Here is a 20,109-nt window from a genome sequence, read left to right as displayed (position 1 = left end):
TTCCTTCCTTGATAAAACTCAGTTATTTGGAAAATTGATATACAATAGCCTAGGAAAAAAGCCCTGAAATTCTAGTCCAATAGTGATCACTGAACACACTGCCGAGCTAGAATTAGGTCAACAAGCTCTGGCTGTTTGGAAAAACTAAGGCCACGTTAGCAATCCCTTTTTTTAAACAAACACATCTAGATATATTTCCTTTGACTGTTATTGTACAGTCCAATTTGAAAAAACACATTCTAAAATTCGAACAAAAACCACCAAAATGAAAAAACCCCATACCTCTCTCAGTGCCTAGAAAAAGATAAAAGCTGTACAAAATTATAATAAAGATGAAACTCTTACCAAAGCTGGAAACCACTGAGCTTTCTTTTTATCCACACTGAAGCAGTCCACACACACAACTTTTCCTAGTAACTCATCACTTTGTTTCCTATCATCTTCATCTTCATCGCTGGAAGAGGATGAAGATTCTTCTTCAGGACTAAACAACAGAAAGAGACTTAAAACCCAACTATTCAAAACTTGCTTATTGTAATTACAGGAGATCCAAAGCAAATTATCAAAGAGATACAAATAACAGCAACTTGAATTGTCTGCTAGGTGTTTTGGCACAAAAATGAATATTTATAATATATTATAGTAACAATTCAAACATTACAAACTCAGAAATGCACATTTACTAGACATACATGTAAAACCCAAACAAAACACCACCATGCACCCGCAGGGATAAAGACAGGGTATTCAAAGTGAAACCATTCTACCCTACAAAAACACTGTTCAAAAATACTGTTGCAGTTGTAGTTTTGGACCAATGTTAAGCTAAACTGTTTTGGTTTTCCCTCTCAATCTCTCTATGCTTTTACTTTAACAACCACACAGAATGGAAAGCTATTTTGAGAGAGGACAAATCTCTGAAGAAGAAACATCAGATACAAAGATAAACAGCAAAGACAAAGTCTGTTTATCCTTAAACAGTTCTTTAAAGATGTGCAGTGAACCATTTCTATGACTTTCACTTCACATTGAATGAAGTGTTGGAATGTAAGTAGATGGGCCAAGATGCAAATGCATTTTCAATTAAAAGGGTTCTGGCTCATTGTTTTGACTGTTCAAGTACAAAGTTGCACCTGGTTTTAACCATATGAGGAGTCTAAATAGACAAGCTAGTCCAACTAAAATTACTTGCAACCAAAAAAAAAGAGAAAACCCTCTCTTGATGCTCTCTATATATCCTTTTTTAATAGTGACTTCAAAGGTTAATCCTCAGAAAATATACAGCATCTTCAATGAGCACAACCACCATTACTTCAAAAGCTATCTTCCATTTGTCACATAACTGCTTTTGAGTACAAAATTCAGTACGAACAAAAAACTCAGTTACCATTTGTGTAACAGAAGGCAACTGATGTACAGTTTAAGGAGAATTTCTTTTTCCCCCATCTTGAATTTATGTTATTTCCAGTTATGATAATTATTTTTTATTTTGGTTTAGCATTGTTTTATTTTTTCCCTCAAAATTCCTTTTTTTTAAAGTAATGGCTTCTTTAAAAATGTATTAAATTCTTTCAGGCTGCTTTCTGGGGCTCAAGAATCTCTTGTGGGAAGAGAAAAAAGACTAAAGAGAAAGTCAGAACTATTTTGGAGAGACTACTTCCTAACTCAAATTGCACAGATACTGGTATAAATGTCTTTAAACTCAGTCAACTCAGTTTTAACAAGATAAAGATAAGTGTGTTGCTTCTGACATAATAATATCCTGTACAACCCTGTACAATATCCTGTACAACCCTGTACAATATCCTGTACCATCAGAGACATCAAGGATGCTACAATGACACTCTCTGTGGTAATACCAGCTTTTTTCAGCTTTTTCCTTCACTACCTCACAAATTAGTAACTCAACAATTTTCTGAGTAAATTTACAGCTCCTCTACATATACAGGGCAACATTTATTTCAAGCTACTAGAAAGTGCAAAAACCCAAGCATGAAAACCACTACACCTAAAAACTTCAAGCAAACAAGCAAAAAAACCCCACATAAACCCACACATAGACACAAAAACCTCACAACCCACTCACAAACAATAAAGAATAGGCACTGGACTACATAACACTGGTTTATCAAGACCACAGCTACCAAGAATTTCAGCACCTAAAAATTCTTGAACTTTGTTTTTAAATCAGTAAGCTTTGTTGCAAACTATACTAGAAGCAGTGGGAAAAAACTGATGTACAGGAAGTTCCACCTGGATATGAGGAAGAACTTCTTGATTGTGCAGGTGACTGCACACAGGAACAGACTGTCCTGAGAGGTTGTGGAATCTCCTTCACTGGAAATGTTCAAGAACCATCTTGAACCACTGGACTCAATCCTGTGCCAGGTGCTCTAAGATGGCTCTGCCTGAGCAGGGAGGCTGCACCAGCTGCCCCACTGTGGTCCCTTCCAACCTGACCCATTCTGTGACTCAGTAATATTGTTCATCTATTTCTAAAAGCCCTTCAGTGACTGATAAACCAAAGGTCTACAGGAGGATTCTGGGACCTTCCACAAAGACTTCCTATCAGCTGGACAAAGACTGCATTCTAATTATTTTAGCTTGAGTCCAACATATTTACAACACTACAGAGATGTTTGTCAATACAATTCACTGTCACATTTCCATTTGGGATGCCACCTTATTCTTAAAAAAAAAAAAAAAACCAAACAAGAAAAAGCTCTTGCCTATACCTGGTGCTATTTAAAATACTGATTACATGAAGACTTGAAATGCTTGTATGCAACAACAGACATGAACCTGAGTTTCAAACTGAATGCTAAACAACATTTTTCATCCAGCCTCGTATTTTTATATAAGAGAAGCCTGAACATACAAATAATAAAACTCGACACACACTGAAAGCTTCAGAATTGATTACATGCAGCACAGATATCAAAATATTTAACTTACATATGATTGGATCTCCTTCCCCTGTTTGTTTTCTTTCCTATAACAGGAGTCCCAAAGTGTTCAGGATTGGTGAGTGGAAGCTGATCTAATGTCTGTTGAAATGAAAAAATACATATGCATATACATAAGAAAAAGTTGGCATAAGTTATTCTCCAAACCACCTGCTTCACTGAAGCAATTTTTGTCAACAGAGACTTTCTCATTATGAAAGAAATACACAAGTACATCATATATGTCACACTTAGATTTTATAAAAGGAACATGTTTTGTTTTGCAGGTTTTTTCAACACTTCCTCTGCACCTCTGAATAATTAATTTTTGTCGAACACACACAAACAATTCTTCCCAGAATTCCTGCCTCTGGATCATCAAAACACAGAGAAATAAGTATCAGGTATTCTGCTCACCTGGCATATTCCATCTCTACCAGATTAATTTTCTGCCTATCCTATAATTAGGCTAAATACTGAATCATCTATTAAAAAATGAACAAAGGTCCCCTTTAAAATGAAACAGCAAGATCACTCAACAGCAGCAAACATGACAACTTACTTTAATTTTTTGTTAGCAATTCATACTTTGATGTGTGAGAGAGATTCTAAAACAATTCTAACGAGGCTGCTATATTGATAATCGGGAGGGTGCTAATTGATGCTTTATTAGCCACAAAACAAAAAGAGAGGGAGAGAAAGAACTTCCCCTCTTCAGGAAGAATCCTTCAACAGACGGAGTTCATGGACACGCAGAATCTTCTCTCCTTAAGCCTGCTGTTACTGCTGTTACCTGTTTAAATGATAACCCTTCCTGATTTGAAGGCAGCTGGTACACAATAATTTTTTGTACAGCCACTTATTATTGTTCTTTGAAAGAAGGCAGAAAGCCTTCCAAATTAAATTTAGTCCTCTGACTTCAACTTCTTTGTCATGTATGAATTTTACAATGTGTAACACCAACAAGCACCTCAGAAGTATTCTGTCTCAGACAGAATTGACTGAGGGACAATAAAACTGGCTTTTTAGAATCTAAAAATAAATGCATGACTACTTCTGAGTGTGGTGGACATCCAAAAAGATTCTACACCACACACCTGGGAAACAGTATCAGAACAAGACAACTGTGGGGCACTGGCCTAATTACAAAAGAAATTTGAGATGTAATTTTCCCTGCTGTGTAGCTGTGCAATCACAAGGTAATTATTAGAAATGTACAACATGTTTCATTCAGAGCTGGTGACAGTGAATTGCAAATCAGTGACTTCTGGCAAAACATCAAAAGCTTAGATGAAAAAAAAGATGATAAAAATTAGAAGTACCAGTCATCTGAATGTAAGGTTTCTCTGAATGTGACAAAACAATCTGAATTACTCTCATTCAGCCAAACAGGTCACAAAATTTTGTGACCATGCACTCTAAGGTAATACTCCTGAAACCATACTAAAATACTATTTATGGAACAGAAGAAATCTTATCTTCAGTTGTGCTGATCATTAATAACAAACAATTAGTTGAAGGAATACCACAATCCTTAAAACGATAGCATTTCTATAGGAATCTAGATTTAGGCATCTAATTAGGCTCCCACCTTTTAACATATGTTTAATTCTGATTTAGGATTCTAGAAGATACCTGAATCTTCACAAGAATGCAGTATGCAAACAACAAACTCAGCTGACTGCAGTAACAGCACACTTGTGTAGAACAAAAAAACCCATCTTCAGCAGCTGTCCAGTAAACAAACGTGTTTACATAAATCTGCCCATGCGTCCAGATTGTCTTACATAATATGAAGGAAGAACCCTCACTCTGAAATTCCAATTATTTGGAATGTACTACAAATGTTTGCATACTTTAATGTGTAAATCACCTCTAAGACATGAGCCAGCTTCAAAATACTGGTAGCTGTTGTCAAATAAACAAGTAACAGCAATTTATTATTATTGGCCATTTGAAAGAAAAGCTTTTCTGTTTCATTAAGTGTCACAAATTGGGTTTGACTATCAAATATGCAGCAGAACTTTACTATGCAGAAACATCTACATTAGTTTTTTGTGTTATAAATTATATTACTTTTCATGTTATAAGTATACTGTGATTTTTTTCATCACTAATACAGGTAATTTTTTATACAATGCAAAGTAGTTGCATGGTGTTTGTGTGATCTACAATCTACAAATTTTTAATAATATAAAAATGAAAAAGATAAAATGCTGATTTTGTTTCTAAACTTATGTAGTTTGGTGAAATCTAACTGTATTTCTTGTTTTTAAAAAAGAATAAGTCAGACCCTGTGGACCGCACTTTGCATAATCCCCACTTTTAGTAGCATGGATACACATAGCATACTAAAAACTGAGGTAATAGAAGTATCACTTTTAAAATTTTCTATATAAAAAGCTGCAATATAAAAACTCTTCAATTACCTCACTCTCAGCAAAATGTCTTTCTCCTTTTAAACACAGGGAAGAGCGTCTCAGGGTCTTCTCATCACCATCATCAAATACTGCCACCAGACAAGAAGTGAGGAAAGAAAACATTTCTTTTTAACTCAAGATAGTAATAAGCAATTCATTTACATGTCAGAAAGAATGAGATATATATTCCTGTAGTCAACCCTTGGAACAAACCTATGCCCAGATAATGCTGCAGGCCCAATAAAGCATTTCACAGACTGACCAAATACAAATACATAAGCTGCTCTCTCACCATAGCTACTTTACACTTGCATACCTTGAGTAATCAGTAGTTGAGCAGACAATTCATTCAACACACTAGAATTCAAAATCTATTTTTTCTAACATTCAAAAACTATTTTTTCTAACATTAACTATTTTTAAAGAATTTAATTACACAACTCCTGTGATATTCAAGTGGAAGCTCGGCTTACCATGGAGAAACATAACTGGATATTTACAGAAAAAGCTGCAATTTAACATTGTATGGAAGTTCAATGTCTTTCTCTACTGACTTCATGCAACTAAGCTACAGAACAACAGCGATACCACCCTAAGAAGATGACAATAGTCAAAGTGCTGACAATCATCAAACCCTGCTCCACTGACAGAACTGGGCAGCTCCCAGTTTCTAGACTTTTTGCTATCTCTGCTATCACTAGGTCAACTGGAAACAAGCTCATAATGCAGTTCATTCAGCTACATCCTTTAAAATCCTGAAATGTACTGCACACATTTAAGGTGGGATCTTCAGAACCTGATGAACTGGTCACATAAAAAGTATGCTTTTGTCAAGTCTTCTGCAGGTACTTAGAAGATGGAAACCTGATGACAGATTTAACTCTTAGGTTTTGCTTGTACTGTTGAGTGAGACAAGAATTTATCTCTTCTCCCCTCTTGAGCAATGATAATTATACTCTTGCCCCCACACAGCAGTGAACTCAATGAATTTGTGGGCACAGAAACAACCCCAAAGTAACATTAAAATATTTCATTAAAAAAAAAAGTTTCAGCAACTTCTTAACAAGTCTTTTTCACTTCATTAATTCTTTTAAACATCCTCTTCTCTCCATCAACAGATCAAAGTTACAGCAGAATGGCTGTTGACCAGCAAGATTAAGGAGATTAATTTCTTGCTTTCCAATGGAGGGTGCTCTGTTCTTCGACGTTCACTAACTCAAATGAAAATATACAAAAAGCAACAAGGTACATCAAAATTCTTGACTAATATTTACTTGATACTAAAGAACTTTTTATTTAGTTCTGTGAATTTTTCATCTCTATATAAAATTGAGTACTTTCGATGAAGAAACTTTCCCTTGTAACTACAATTCCCCAGCTTGGACTACAGTAATTGTTGAACACAGTTCAATTGTGATACAGTATCAGTTAGAGATGCACATCCCTCACTTCAACATTTGTTGAAAAGTATCAATGGCAAGAACTGCACACAAACCACTTAGATTTGGAACTGCATCTCAAATGGTCAACACATAATTAAGCCCCCCTTTGGTTAAGTGAAGTAGAAGTCAGCAGGTTCCTAATCCACTTTGTGTTAATTAACAAAACAGTCTCCTTACATAATGAGAGATTAAAAAAAAAAAATCTATCCACTTCAAGAGATAAGCTGACTACAGCAGAGGTAAACCTATTCTGAGCTAGGCAGGTAGCCACATAATGTGTCCTATGTGGTAATCTGCTTGTGGCCTCTTCTCTGCCAGAAGGAATCTTAATCTTGTTCCATAACATGAATACTTTCAGAGGAAAAGCTTGACCTCTCTGAAAGACTTATGTGGCCAGCATGACACATATGGCTTAATGACTCTGACATTCTGATCTATGGGAACATCCTGAAAACAATCTACTGAGCAGGCATCAGGAGTGTAATGTATTTAAAATCACATATTCTGAAATTGCACAAGAAAAGCCAGGGAAGAAAAGATACAACTTAATGCAACCAAAATCACTTTGAATTCTAATGACAAACTGTAATGACAAAAAAATGCAGAAGGGAGTAGGACTACTTTTGAACATGCATAGTTCTGCATTTTCAGTAAAGCAAATAATCCTGCCATTTTCTTTCCCCCCTCATAGTAAACACAGACTTTAAGAAACATTTATATGAATGACAAAACAGTATCTAGTTACCTGGACTTTAACACCTTGAGTTCTTTGAGGATTTTTTACAGGGCAGACAAAACTAAGGACACTTATGCAAGTATATATGTTTGTGCATTTATACATATACACACACACACATATATATGCCTATTAAATTTAAAAGTTTTATGCATATACATATACATATATATACACACACACACTGTGCTATACTTGTTTCAAAAGACTATACTAGTTGGATTTTTATAAAAATTTAAATTTAGTTTTTGCTGTTCTTTGGTAGGAAAGCAGTAGCACAAAAAAAACCATGTAAGCAAATTAATGTACAATTTCTATTCAGGCAACACCTTAATACAAGACACAAAGGGACATTCAAAGCAACTTTGCCCATTCTTCCGTGTTAAAAGAGGTCTCAAGCAGCCCTCAAAGCATTATTCCTCTCCAGATAATGCTGCAATGGCATATGTGGTCTTATGTCACTTTTGGAAAGGTACTACTTCAGATGGATCTATGCCTTCACAAAGTTTTTCACCAGATCATAGGAATTTTATTCACAAAATCATTAACAGTGCAAATAATTAGGTGCTTCTGGGCAAGTGCTAGGACAACATTAGGTAACTGCTAGTTAAGATAAGTGCCAACTCTGGCACCTGGTAAATGGCAACTATATCCTACAGTAGGACTTTCACTCAGATCTGCAAAGTCACCACTGTCAGTAAAGGCAATTCTCGTCTCATTCCAGTCACCCTCCTGACAAAGATTATTCTAATCATCCACAGCTAGAGTCAGTTCTCCATCAAAATGCATTACACTGCCAGCAGCTGTGCTGCTTTTACCAATTCTGCAAGGTCAACATGCTTTTGTCTGCTTTTATCCACAAAACACAAGAATTGAGACTGAAACCCATACTTCTTCCTATTTCCCAAATTCAGGATTTTTGACAGACATCTCCTTTGACTGCAACTCTGTGACATCTACCTTCAAAATTTAATATGCACAGCTTCCTATCTTATTCTTCTTGCTCAACTGCTAACCTCACACTTTCTCAGAAACATAAACAGAGACATACAACACAGCTCTAACACCAGCTATACCATTTGCTTCTTAAAAGCTCTCATATCTGATCCACTTCTGTATTAATTACCAAAACACTATCTATAATGTTAATTCTTGTCTTTGTACATTATGTTTCATCCCATCCTAACCCAGTCTCACCTATACTAATAGATTCTACTTCTCCAACAGAAAAACAGACATATTTTCTTCAACACTTATCTGTAAGGTCTTATCTAAATTTAGAGCTCCATTCCCTTCTGAAAGGACTATGACTAGGGAAAATAAAGTCTTTCTCTAGTTGTTCAGCATCACCTCATTAACAATAACCCATACTTCAAAAGAACTAAATCTACTAAAGTCCTTTCAAGTTCTAGTCTTCAACTTCCCATATCTACCCAGGAAAGGGCTATGTAGTTTTTCAAAAATCAATACATTTCCTGTATGTAAATTAAAAAAAAACCTCCACCCTCTACTGGCTATAGAGTATGTGGTATATTATCAAACATCTGAAATATCATATTATAATAAGCCATGTGTATTTTTACAGCAGCTGTTGTAAGGGCTAAGTCTGGGAGTGGGGAAAATTAGGTGTTGCAGCTTGTGTTTTAAAAGCAATTCTTCACCCTTTTTTTTAAGGACCTGTGACAGCATACTTTGCTTCAAAATATTTAACAAGTGTACTTAATATCTAAGGAGCAGTCACCAGTTATAGAGCAATTCATTACATCTTTATTTGGTGTCCCAGTTTCAGATCATAAAGGGCACAGTTTCTTATAAAAACCCCAAAGAAGAAGTTTATCTTTAAAGGTTTTTCATGGAAACTCTGAATACCTAAGTATCTCCAAAAAATCTCTCTCACCATGCTTAGGACATGTCCAGGTCACAGGATTATTTTTAAGTCAGAAGTTTAAGTCAAATACATAAATCTTTCTCTTACCTACAGTATACCAACTTGCATCTGTTAATTTGTTGATAACTGCTTCCTGGTATGTTCCATCTGGATTCTTCACTTCCACAACAGTTCCTACCTAAAATAGAGAACTCACTTAGCACTGGAGAGTTTCTAACACAGGCAATGAAATCAACACTTCTGTGTCAGCAAACAGAGATCATTTCTAGCCTATTCCATGTCAACTATAAAATGTTTTTCCAGTTTCACTTGAATATACTTGTATCCCTCAAACTTCTTTTTTCATTCCTTTAGAATAAGCCAACTAACTGAGCTGATTATTTCCTGCCAGCAGGTGGGGAACAAGAACCAATTTGAGTGATGTCATTCTCTTGTATAAGAGCTTTCCCATCAAATCCTCCTGCCGAGTTCTCCAAAGGAATGGTGACTAAAAACCAGTGCCAGCCATACTTCATAGCTTTAAGGCAAAAAGAACAAAGAGGCTTTTACCAGCCTGTGCTGCATCCCCTTTAACTACAAAGAAAAAAATCTAACATAAAGAGTATACTACCTCTAACTTTGTAGCATCACCTTTTATGCTTTGTGATCCTATCTAGCCTGTGTAATAAGTTCAATCTTCTTCTCTCACCCCATACGGTATATGCACATTTATGTCAAATATTGAAAAGAAAGATGTTTTTCAAAGCATTAGCAAGATATAAACCAAATTTATTACCTTTAAGGGACCCTTAATGTGGTCATCTTGCACTTCCACTGTTGAAGAATCGTGCCTAAAGGTTACCTAAAAAATATAATTCAACTGACAATCACTTGATATAATTGAGCAGCATAAGCACATGCAAACGTCAATAGCCCTTCTCTTACTCTCATTTTACAGTTAATCACCATAATCATCCCACTTGCTGAAAGCTGTCTTATTCATATATTATAGAAATATGAGGGGCTAATTCCTTAGTTATCAGATCTCCTAAAATATTTTTCTCTTTCACAATAGAATCATTATCTCTAAAGGAAATAACAGTCAAGAGTATAACAAAATTGTCTAATAGTCAAAATTATCTCTGGAGTTCTCTTAAAGTATTTGAATGTCTCTAGTACCACAGCAAGAAAGGAGAAAACTTCAAGACTTCAGAGTACAACTTTAAAGAAACACTTATATTTCAATGCTTTGAAATCAAACAGTTTTAGCACCTTTATCTTTTGCTGATAAAAGTGAATTTTTCACCTCATGGTTGAAAAGACTCACAAAAGTACAGGACACTGCTGTCGACTAAACAAAATGAACAACTCAGACAGGATTTCAGTTAATGTCAGTCTAGCCTACACACAGAGTTAATTGGAAGAAAATGTAAAACCAGGTTACTTTTCAGTCCTTCAAAACTGGAGTTAGTAAATCCTGTAAACATATTAAATTATTTTCCCCTGACATTTCCATAAAGATACAAAGGCTGTTGTCTTTAATCCTACATACTATGTCCTCAGGAAAAAAAAAAGGTCTGGAAATTCAAATGTATGATTAAGTTATCTGTACCAGGTGCTACGGACATTCACCTTTTGTTTCATTCACAATTAACTTCGTTACACTGAAAGTCATAGGATTAATTGCATCTGAAGTTTTATTTCCACTCAGGTTTTAAAATTGCAGGAAACTGAGAAAATTCTAGAATTACATTTTATGTACTTATGTACCTTTATTAACACACAAATTATGTTCTGATGTTCACCAGAACAGACTCTCTTGGTATATTGATGTTGAAGTGTATGATGTTTTACTGAGTATTTGAAATAAGTAAGAATGTAACATGAGCTCCAGCTGTGTAACACTCAACTACAGCAATCCTATATCAAAAGTCTGGACTTGTTTCACAAGTGTACCCACCAGCACGCTCACACTGTTGTTGAGAGTTTCACTGTAGCACACAGGAACAGCAAAATTTCCTTCAGAACCACACTGTTCTCTAACATCAACTCTCCTACACAGCCTACTCAGAGAGGAGATTTTAAGGAGTTTTGCCAAGAACAGCACCTACAACCAGGACTAAGAACAATCTATCTTGACCAATTGGAAAACAAATGCACTAAAATGCTACACTGCCCCTTCCAGGTGTTACTTCAATGAAATAGTCATCAATCCTTCTTCTAGTCAGAACTACAGCAACACATACAGTTGTGAGAGTGTGCTCTTTTTAGACCTGCACATCTCACTTGCTGATGGCAAATATTTTGTCCATCACACAGACAAAATCATATCTTGTAACCAAAATGCAGACAAAGGATTCAGGCTAGGAATTAACTGAGCAAGGACTACTCTTCTGAACTTCATCCTGACAGACACAGGTATTTAATTCCCTCTATGCAGGAATTTATCTAGAAAGCCAAAACTCAGTTAAGATGCAAAATAATCTGAAACCAAGGGTCACCAGTGGCTCGTGTGAAATACCCAGTAAACCAGTTCTGATTAAGAGACATCTGGTTTTATTTACTTTCTGTAATTATCTTAAATGTATTTTGCAGCAAAAAGGAACTCTAGCCAGAACAGGAGTTGGCTACAATGTACTCTATGAAAGGTAAACAAAGCAAATTGCTATTGTGTATTACAGAATGGTTTGTCTTTTTAAAGATGTCTTGGGGCTTTGACTCTTTGGGGGGGAGAGTTTTGATACCAACAGTTTTTGCTTCTTGAGATATTCATATGTGCTCAAAAAATACTGGTTATTAACATAAATATTCAAACTCCAAACTCAGTGTGACACTGTTGGCCTTTCTTGAAGAAAAGTGATGTCAGTAGGTACTAGTTGTGGGTTTTAATTCTCACAATAGTTAGCAATATGGAAACTTTCTGTCTCAGGCAAAAGATTAAGACATTCAGCACATCATCAACTTGGTTAGGCTCAGCTGGAATTTCTTTTTTCTGCACTATCCTTAAAAGACAGACCTAGTAAGTCCTATTACAGCAGCAGCTTTACTTATTTCTGTTTAATAAAGACCTACACAGAAAACAGTTTCTTCTGAAACTTCTGTGCAGGATGCCCAAATGCAAGTGGTGGTGGATGATTTTGCTAATTGTTTTAGGAGATGCTGCCAAAATAAACTGGCTTAAATAACTCTCTAAATAAACCTGTAATAAATCTGATAGAGACTCCTGTAACACCCAGAGTCTTGCCCTTGAATCAAATTTGTACTGCCTTCAACACTTTTGGAAAGTCCAGGCAAATCTGAAGTTCTGCTTTCCATAAGCAAGTGTGCAATGCTGTTATATGTTACCGTAGAATTCTGTACTGTGTACAGAATTTGCCAAAGACTACTAAACTGCCAAATGCAGTCCCTTATTGATATTGACATTATAAGTACATAGCACCTGCATTAAACTCAATGAAGTTTTTAAATTATGCTGTAATGGGAAAGTTGACATAAAGGTATCTCCTCAAAATATTCTAGGAAGCAGAATTCAACAGAAGAAAGCACATAAAAGGAGACACAATTAAACATATTTTACTTGTCTGAAGATTACAATACTCATATCAAAAGAATTTTGTTGCAATTCTACTGTCTCAGCAGGACATCTAGTTATAAACTTAAATTACTGCTTTACACTAAAATCGACAGTATGAAGTTAACTGACTTTCCTTCTGCTCTAGTAGTTCTAGAAGACTAAGGCATAAAATATAAACTGGGGCCAAAAGAAACCCATTCAGCAAGAATAAAATAATGCAGCAGATAAACTACCAAAATTTCAGACAAAGCACACCTGCTAATGAGAATCTTTGTTAGAGCTAATATTAGGGAAAGTATGCATGTGCCAGGAAGAGCAAAACAGATTTTCAGAGAAAATCAGAGAGCCACTGCTAAGTTTAAGAACTCCACATTCTTGGTGGAGAAAAAACAATGTAAACAGATATTGTTACAGTACTTACAAACATCTCAACCACATTACTCTAGAAAGCAACAATAGTACTGGGGCCAAACTGCTCTAAGCAATACAGTAACAGTGAGCACACACACACAAAACTGAACCCAGAAGGCTTTGTACAAAATCTCCACACACAATTCACAGAAAAATTCAATTTCATGTCAAGATCTTTCTGTAAATCTTGCAGTGACCAAACTTAAAGTGATAAACCCATAAGAAAATACTTAGCACTGAATAATAAATAGCAAGTGGCCATCTACGGAGGTGGGCTGAAAGTCCCCCAAAGAATTGAAATGAGTCAAGATTTCACTCATCTAGGCACAACAAAATTCCTGTACTTAAATATTGATGCTTAACAGCTCAAATAGCAATACTTAATCACTTAAACCCAACGGTACTGTAAAGCATAGACCAGCTGATACTCTTAAGAGTTTTGAATAATGAAATGTAAAGACCACTGATTTGCTCTTCTGGCAGATTTAAGACTAAAATCTTCATGTTGTATTTAACATTATTATCAAATAAGTGACAATAGACCTTCCCACAAGGGTTTATGGAGAGTGCCTGCACACTCCCTCAGACACACTATAGGCAAAAATCAGCCACAGCATGAGGGCAGAGTCAAATAATGCACACTAGTTTATAGTGTGCAATAGCCTTCAATAACAGGTTATTGCCACTCACATTTCACACATTTTTCATTTAAATTTACAGTAGATATAAGAAAAATATTCTGCCACTCTAACTCTTGCAGAGCAACAATCTAACTTGTATTTTCTAGGTGGTTTTGATCCTTGTTCTGCAATGTTTCCATATGAGGTTAAGAGGCAAAGCAGAAAAATAGGACCTCCTCCCAAATCAGTTTTTAGGGTAACATTATCCCAACAGAAATATACAGCCATTTTGCAGGGTATTGCTCTCCTTATTTCTACAAATGATACTTTAATTTTTCAAGGAATGTTAAAATGTGTATCTTGCAATCTCTTTGCAGAATTTTTAGTTGTCCTACATGTGGCTTATATTGATTCAGTCATTAACTAGTTATCATAAATCTTAGGTGAGATCCCTGGCTTGCTATTCTGTAAGACTCAATGTGCTAAGTGGCTTTTGGAAGGCAGAAACATTTCAGCTTATTCCTGAAGCATTACCTAGTTGCCAAGGCTAAATGGCAGTGACCTGTACTCCTCAAGTAAAAGATACCCTATTAAAGCCTACTTTGAGTAGTCTTACCTATTTTCTGGCAATATTGGCCCATATACCATATATAAGCCTACATTTGTCACATTTTAATCAATTACTTTAAGGTCAGCCTATGGCATTGAAGGTGAAAAACATGCAGATAATAAAGCAGTGACAGAAACAGAACATACTTATTTGTGTGGGAGTGGGGGAATCCCTCCCATCCCAACAACAAGAAGCTTACTGTTATTTCAAAGACTATAATACCAGCTTCCAAGGACAGGATAGCCTCTTAGCTGTCCTGAGACTAAAAAGAAGTTTCACATTGCACCATTATGAACATTAATCACTTTTTTACCCCTCCTCAAAAAAGTGCTTGCAGGAAAACCGCATACCTTAACTTTGACAAGCCTTTTTGCTGTCTTGATCTTGGCTTCACAGAAGGCTCCTCTATACTTTGCACTCACATCAGTGCCCACTGTGAGATAGGGAGGCTCATCAATTGCCTGGAACAGAAAGGAAAACAACTGCTTTTTAATACTGACCACTGGCAATACAGCTACCATAGTCTCACCAATTTCTGTGGACAAAGAATTTCCAAACAGCCCAATAAAACTTAAATTGACAGCAGTAGGAACAAAGAACACAACACTAAGCTAATACAATGTAAATCAATAATACAAAAATACAATCTTATAATATACAAATATAATCTCCTGATATAAGGTCATAAATACAATAAACTTTGTATTTATGTTATCTACAACAAGCACCACATAGGTTTTTATGTTATCCACAGTTATCTATAACAAGCACCACATAGGTTTGTATTTGTATTTATGTTATGTGTATTTATGTATACATAAATTTTATACAAATTTATGTATTTGTATTTATCTTATCCACAGTTATCTACAACAAGCACCACATAGGTTTCCAGCTGCTGCACCATCTGAAGACTTAGCAGGTGATGAATTCTACTGCAATGGTGAAGACCAACCAAGTGTTCTACTGTCTCCTCAATTGCCGCAAGACCTGATTAAGTCGCATGAAGACACCAATGTTTATTTCCCTCACATAATTAAGGTTCATTTTTCATTAGTAAATAGAATAACTCTGAGGAGATTTACTTTATTAAAAAAAAAAAAAAGGCAAAATGATAAAGGTGATGCTCAACAGGAGAGTAGCCCATGGGCAAGGTAAAGAAGGAGACTGACAGAGACTAAACACAAAATGAAGGTTAAGGGTCCAGACAAAAGACAAGGTTTTGTGGCATGAAACATAGAACAGGTGACACCCAAACAGGGAAATAAGAAACAGAAGAGGTGGGAAATAAGAGAACATAGGTCAAGTCAGTATACTGAGTGAGATCATGAAGGTACAGTTCCTTCAAAGGAAGTCCATCTTCTCTCACATAACCTCTCATAACATAACCTGGGTGAGGAGATTCCAGATAACTGAACCACTTATGAAGTATCACTTCATAGACTCTGGGTCAGAAGAGGGAAGGCAGAGGGCGACACACAAGAGGAGTGAGGTTTGTTTTCAAGAGCTTCAAGCCTCCATAGAGACCCAGACAAGAGCAAAGCAAAGAGATTTAAGCCCTTATCGAAGCTGAATTGTGTTTCTGTGCCCCTACAGATTCAAACACAGCTTACAAGGGGCATCTCTGGCACATACAGATTCTCTGTAGGGAAAATATAGAGATAAATCATCACAGGCATCAGAGACTATTTGAGACTGAGGTGCTTGCACTCCACATCAGATAATTCCTACTAGCTGCTCCCAGTTCCAATACATCAGAAGGCCTGGAAGTGTGTACTTGAATGCTTCAATGCACCATTTTTCAGACATTTAAGTTCCACAAAACTTGAAATTGAGAAACATTAGATGCTACAGGGTTAACTCCTTACTAATGATACTTTTTACAGTGACTCTGTTCCAGCCTCTCTCTCTCTCTCTCTGGCAGGCAATAGAATATATTTCTGAGTAGTATAAAATGGTTATCAATCTGCACTTTCTAGGATCACCAGAAGCATGAATGCACTAATGAACCCTCCTCTCTCTCTCCCTGTGTGTGTGGTACGTGACTGCATGCAGACTAGTAGGATATATTACTCTGGTGGTAGTATATCCATGAACACCTATCCTTTCCTAATCCAGGCTTAATACCAATAAAACTCCGCTGAGATTAACAAGGAATCTGTTAAGCGTGTTGGGATTCTGAAATTCATTCCCCCCTTGCTTGCCCAACAGTAGGTGCCTTTGACAAGCTGCCATGCCTTCCTCTTGCTGCACTTGGATGGGTGCTGAAAGAGGGTCTCAGGTGGTGATAAATTTGATTTTGGTCAGCACTTGCACTGAAGTGAACTAAGAAGTGGCTGTTTCCCACAATATGAATCTGAGCAGAGGAAAGCAGCAATGCATTCTCCTGCAAAGACAGTAAAGCTCTGAAAGGGGAGCATCCCTCCTGCCCCACTGCACTCTGTAGTGTAGAAACTCATTCACCACTACAGGGGCGATAGCATTTCATGACAGTTCATCTTCCAAAGTTAAAAGGAATTGTAAAGTACTGAGATGACTTTAACAAGAGCGACAGACCCCAGATGGGTCCACACAGATGCACACACTACTATAAACAAAACTTAAAGAGCTGGTTTGTCAGTGTAGGTCTATACTTCCTATACAGACAAAAGAATTATGAGAAAGACCAATCCACAATGTCAAGATGAACTTACAGAAAAATATAGAATAGTTTTTCTTCACTGCTATTGACACTAACTAAAACAAAAAAATAAATTTTGAGCACCAAGATAATCTGAAGCTCTGGTCTTTGCTTGAAAATTTATGGCAGAGGAACAGGCAAGTCAACAACCAAACTTTAGGCAGGACTTTAAATTCTCATAAAGATTGTACTTATCAGTATTGTGATTACTTTATCACTACTCTAACAACTTCTTCCAGAAAGAATATTCATTCAGAAAAACCCAATATCTGTAAGAATTTCTCTTACTAACACACAAGTTAATTTCAATCACTAGCCTAAATCCTTTGAAATTACTCTTATTTCTTTCACTGAAATTAGTTAATATTTACTGCCCTAAAGAACTAAAGAATAGCAACATAGGGACTATTTGTTTACCAATGTAGGTATGTTTACTAGACATACAGTATTACAGTGGCTTTTGAGAGAAAAATTATGAAATTAATTTCTTTAACTACCACTATAAATCATTATATACTCTAAAACAGTATCTGAAATCTTCAACAGATACATACTGGATTTTTTCCTGCAATTTCATTGTTCCATTGAAAGACAAATCACATGGGCCTTCTCCCCACCCAAATCACTTAACTGAAATTTCCAACATACTTCTCTCATTGTGACAGAGTAACAACTGAATGCAAACTAAAAAATAAAAGTAATTATCAGAGTCTGGCATCAATTTAAGATAATTGGCTTTGTCATTCTCACCAACTCTGAGTCACCTGTTCTCAAGTAGGTTTTATTCAATTCCACCAACATCAAAGAGATTAAAAATTAGTATACAGCTATTTTTACCTTTCTGTTATCCCTTCCCTGCTTTGTGCTTACGTCATTTATTAGATGCCCTTATGCTCAGACGGAATGCATCTTTGCCTATTTAATTTTGACATGTTTTATCAGGATCTGGTTTTATTCTTTTTTTAGGCTTTTCAGAGCAGGTTTCCAGAAAATAAAAAAACAGCCAGTATGCCAAAATACAGCTAGAATTTGACAGTTCCCTAATCCTGGAAAAGGTATTGCAAGCATACTGAAAATATTTTAACAAGAATAATTGCAGTGCTATTTAAACAGAGATGGGGGGGGGGGGGGGGGTCTACCCTGTAATACAAAAAGTTCTGGGCTTCCTAAAATTCTTGAAGGCCTCTTAAAATAAAACTGTAGTAGTTTAATTCATTGCTGTCTCGGCCTTTATTTTACTTAAAAAGATAAAGTGAATTGGCATTTACATTTTATATGTGAACATAATCACCTATAGTTTATAATTTAAAGATAAGAATCATCATTTCAGGAGCTTACATCAGTAAACTTTTGTCAACAATCATCAAACTTCTTACAATCAGTAAACTTCTGTCAACACCAAAACTGAAACTATGCCCAGCACACACCATCACTCATGTATTAATGAGATCATGAACTTCTTTCATTCCGAGCAGCTTCAATACACACCCCAGGATATCCTGTCAATGTTTCTATGTCTCTAAATGCACTCTTTCGAAAATCTCAGAGTTCGCACTGGAAGGAGGAAAGTGAAGCTGATGGCAGTATCTCGGTTTGTTCGTTTCCTTCTTTAACTAGTGCCAGAAGACTGGCATTGAAGGTCTTCACTGGCAGACGGTTCCCAGAGGAATCAGTATTTGTCTGCATGAACGACCGAGGCCAGGCTGCCGAAGGGGTGACACCGGGAGCCGGCCATCCGTGCGCACACGGACGCCAGGGGAGCGCTGTACCCCGCGGCCGCAGCCAGGCGGGGGCCACGGAGAGGCTGTTTGGGAATGAGATCGTGATGAGCCCTTCACCAGCATCCCCTGCAGGGGTGCTGAGCGCTGCCAGGGCGGTTCGAGCAGCGCCCCGAGGAGCTGGGGACAGCCGGGCCGATGCTCCAGCCTCGGCAAGGCCGCCGGAGGAAGACGCTCCCGGGTGAGCCGGTCGGCCCCTTGGGCGGAGGGGGGCAGGCGGGCAGCAGCGATTCTCCGGGGAGCTGCCGCTTTAAGGGGAGGGGCCGGGGCCGGGAAGCTGCCAGAAGTTTCTGGCCGCCCGCCCTCGCCCTCTCCCCGAAGGCGCCCACGCCTCCGGCAGATTAAGCGCGGATTGCCGTAAACTAAATTTGTCCCCTTAAGGCGATTGCCGGGTAAATCTGCACGCAGAGCTTCCCGGGAGCCTGTCGCTGCTGCAGCCGGGCACGGAGCACCAGCAGCGCCAGCTCCCGGGATCCGGCCGGGAAAACGTGCGAGCGCTGCCCGCGGCCCTGCAGTGCAGCTCCTCCGGAGGGAGCGCCGCTGGAATGCGCCTGGCCTTGAGTAGCCTAAATCATCGGCCAAATCACTATAAAAAAAAAAGTTCCGGCGCTGTCTTGGGTGAGCAAGAAGGGATAAAAAGAAAAGCATTTCCTGCAGTTTTGCACTTTCCATCAGGAAATTCAAACTAATGGACAACCGCCACGCTACTACTAGCACTTAATTTTGTTTTATTAATGGGAGTAGGATGAATAGTTTCTCTGCTATCTCAATTCACAACTGCTGGGCGCGCAGAGGAGTTGCAGCACGGGCTGCCGCAGCTGAAAAGCTGGTTTACCACTTAAATAAGAAGCAGTCTCTAGGTGACCAGTCAGCAATTTCCACCAATTCAGTGGCGGAATTTTCTTTGGCAGGAAAAGCAGGCTGCTGGAAGGGTGCTGCTCCAGCCTTCGAGCTGATTATACCTGGAAGGATAGATAGATGGCTAGATGCCCACATCATAAAACATCCTGCACATCTTCTGAATTT

The 20,109-nt window shown here is 37.4% G+C and overlaps 1 protein-coding gene across 4 annotated transcripts in view; it reads right to left on the bottom strand.

Annotated features, from left to right (window-relative positions):
- ARID4B (AT-rich interaction domain 4B) overlaps positions 1–20,109 on the bottom strand; it is an 88,326-nt gene that overhangs the window by 42,994 nt on the left and 25,223 nt on the right. For 3 of the 4 annotated variants that reach the window (XM_077175586.1, XM_077175589.1, XM_077175587.1), the window contains exons 3-8: positions 14,976–15,086; positions 10,207–10,272; positions 9,519–9,609; positions 5,375–5,454; positions 2,956–3,047; positions 346–484 (exon numbers count right to left, since the gene is read on the bottom strand). In XM_077175586.1, the coding sequence (XP_077031701.1) occupies positions 346–484; positions 2,956–3,047; positions 5,375–5,454; positions 9,519–9,609; positions 10,207–10,272; positions 14,976–15,086 (579 nt within the window). The remainder of the gene's footprint in view (positions 1–345; positions 485–2,955; positions 3,048–5,374; positions 5,455–9,518; positions 9,610–10,206; positions 10,273–14,975; positions 15,087–20,109) is intronic. The other variant, XM_077175588.1, reaches the window with a different exon arrangement.

Source organism: Agelaius phoeniceus, chromosome 3 (assembly GCF_051311805.1).
Source record: "Agelaius phoeniceus isolate bAgePho1 chromosome 3, bAgePho1.hap1, whole genome shotgun sequence".
NCBI lineage: Eukaryota > Metazoa > Chordata > Aves > Passeriformes > Icteridae > Agelaius > Agelaius phoeniceus.
The sequence above is the reverse complement of the archived record's forward strand: the minus strand, read 5'-3'. Positions and strand labels throughout refer to the sequence as shown.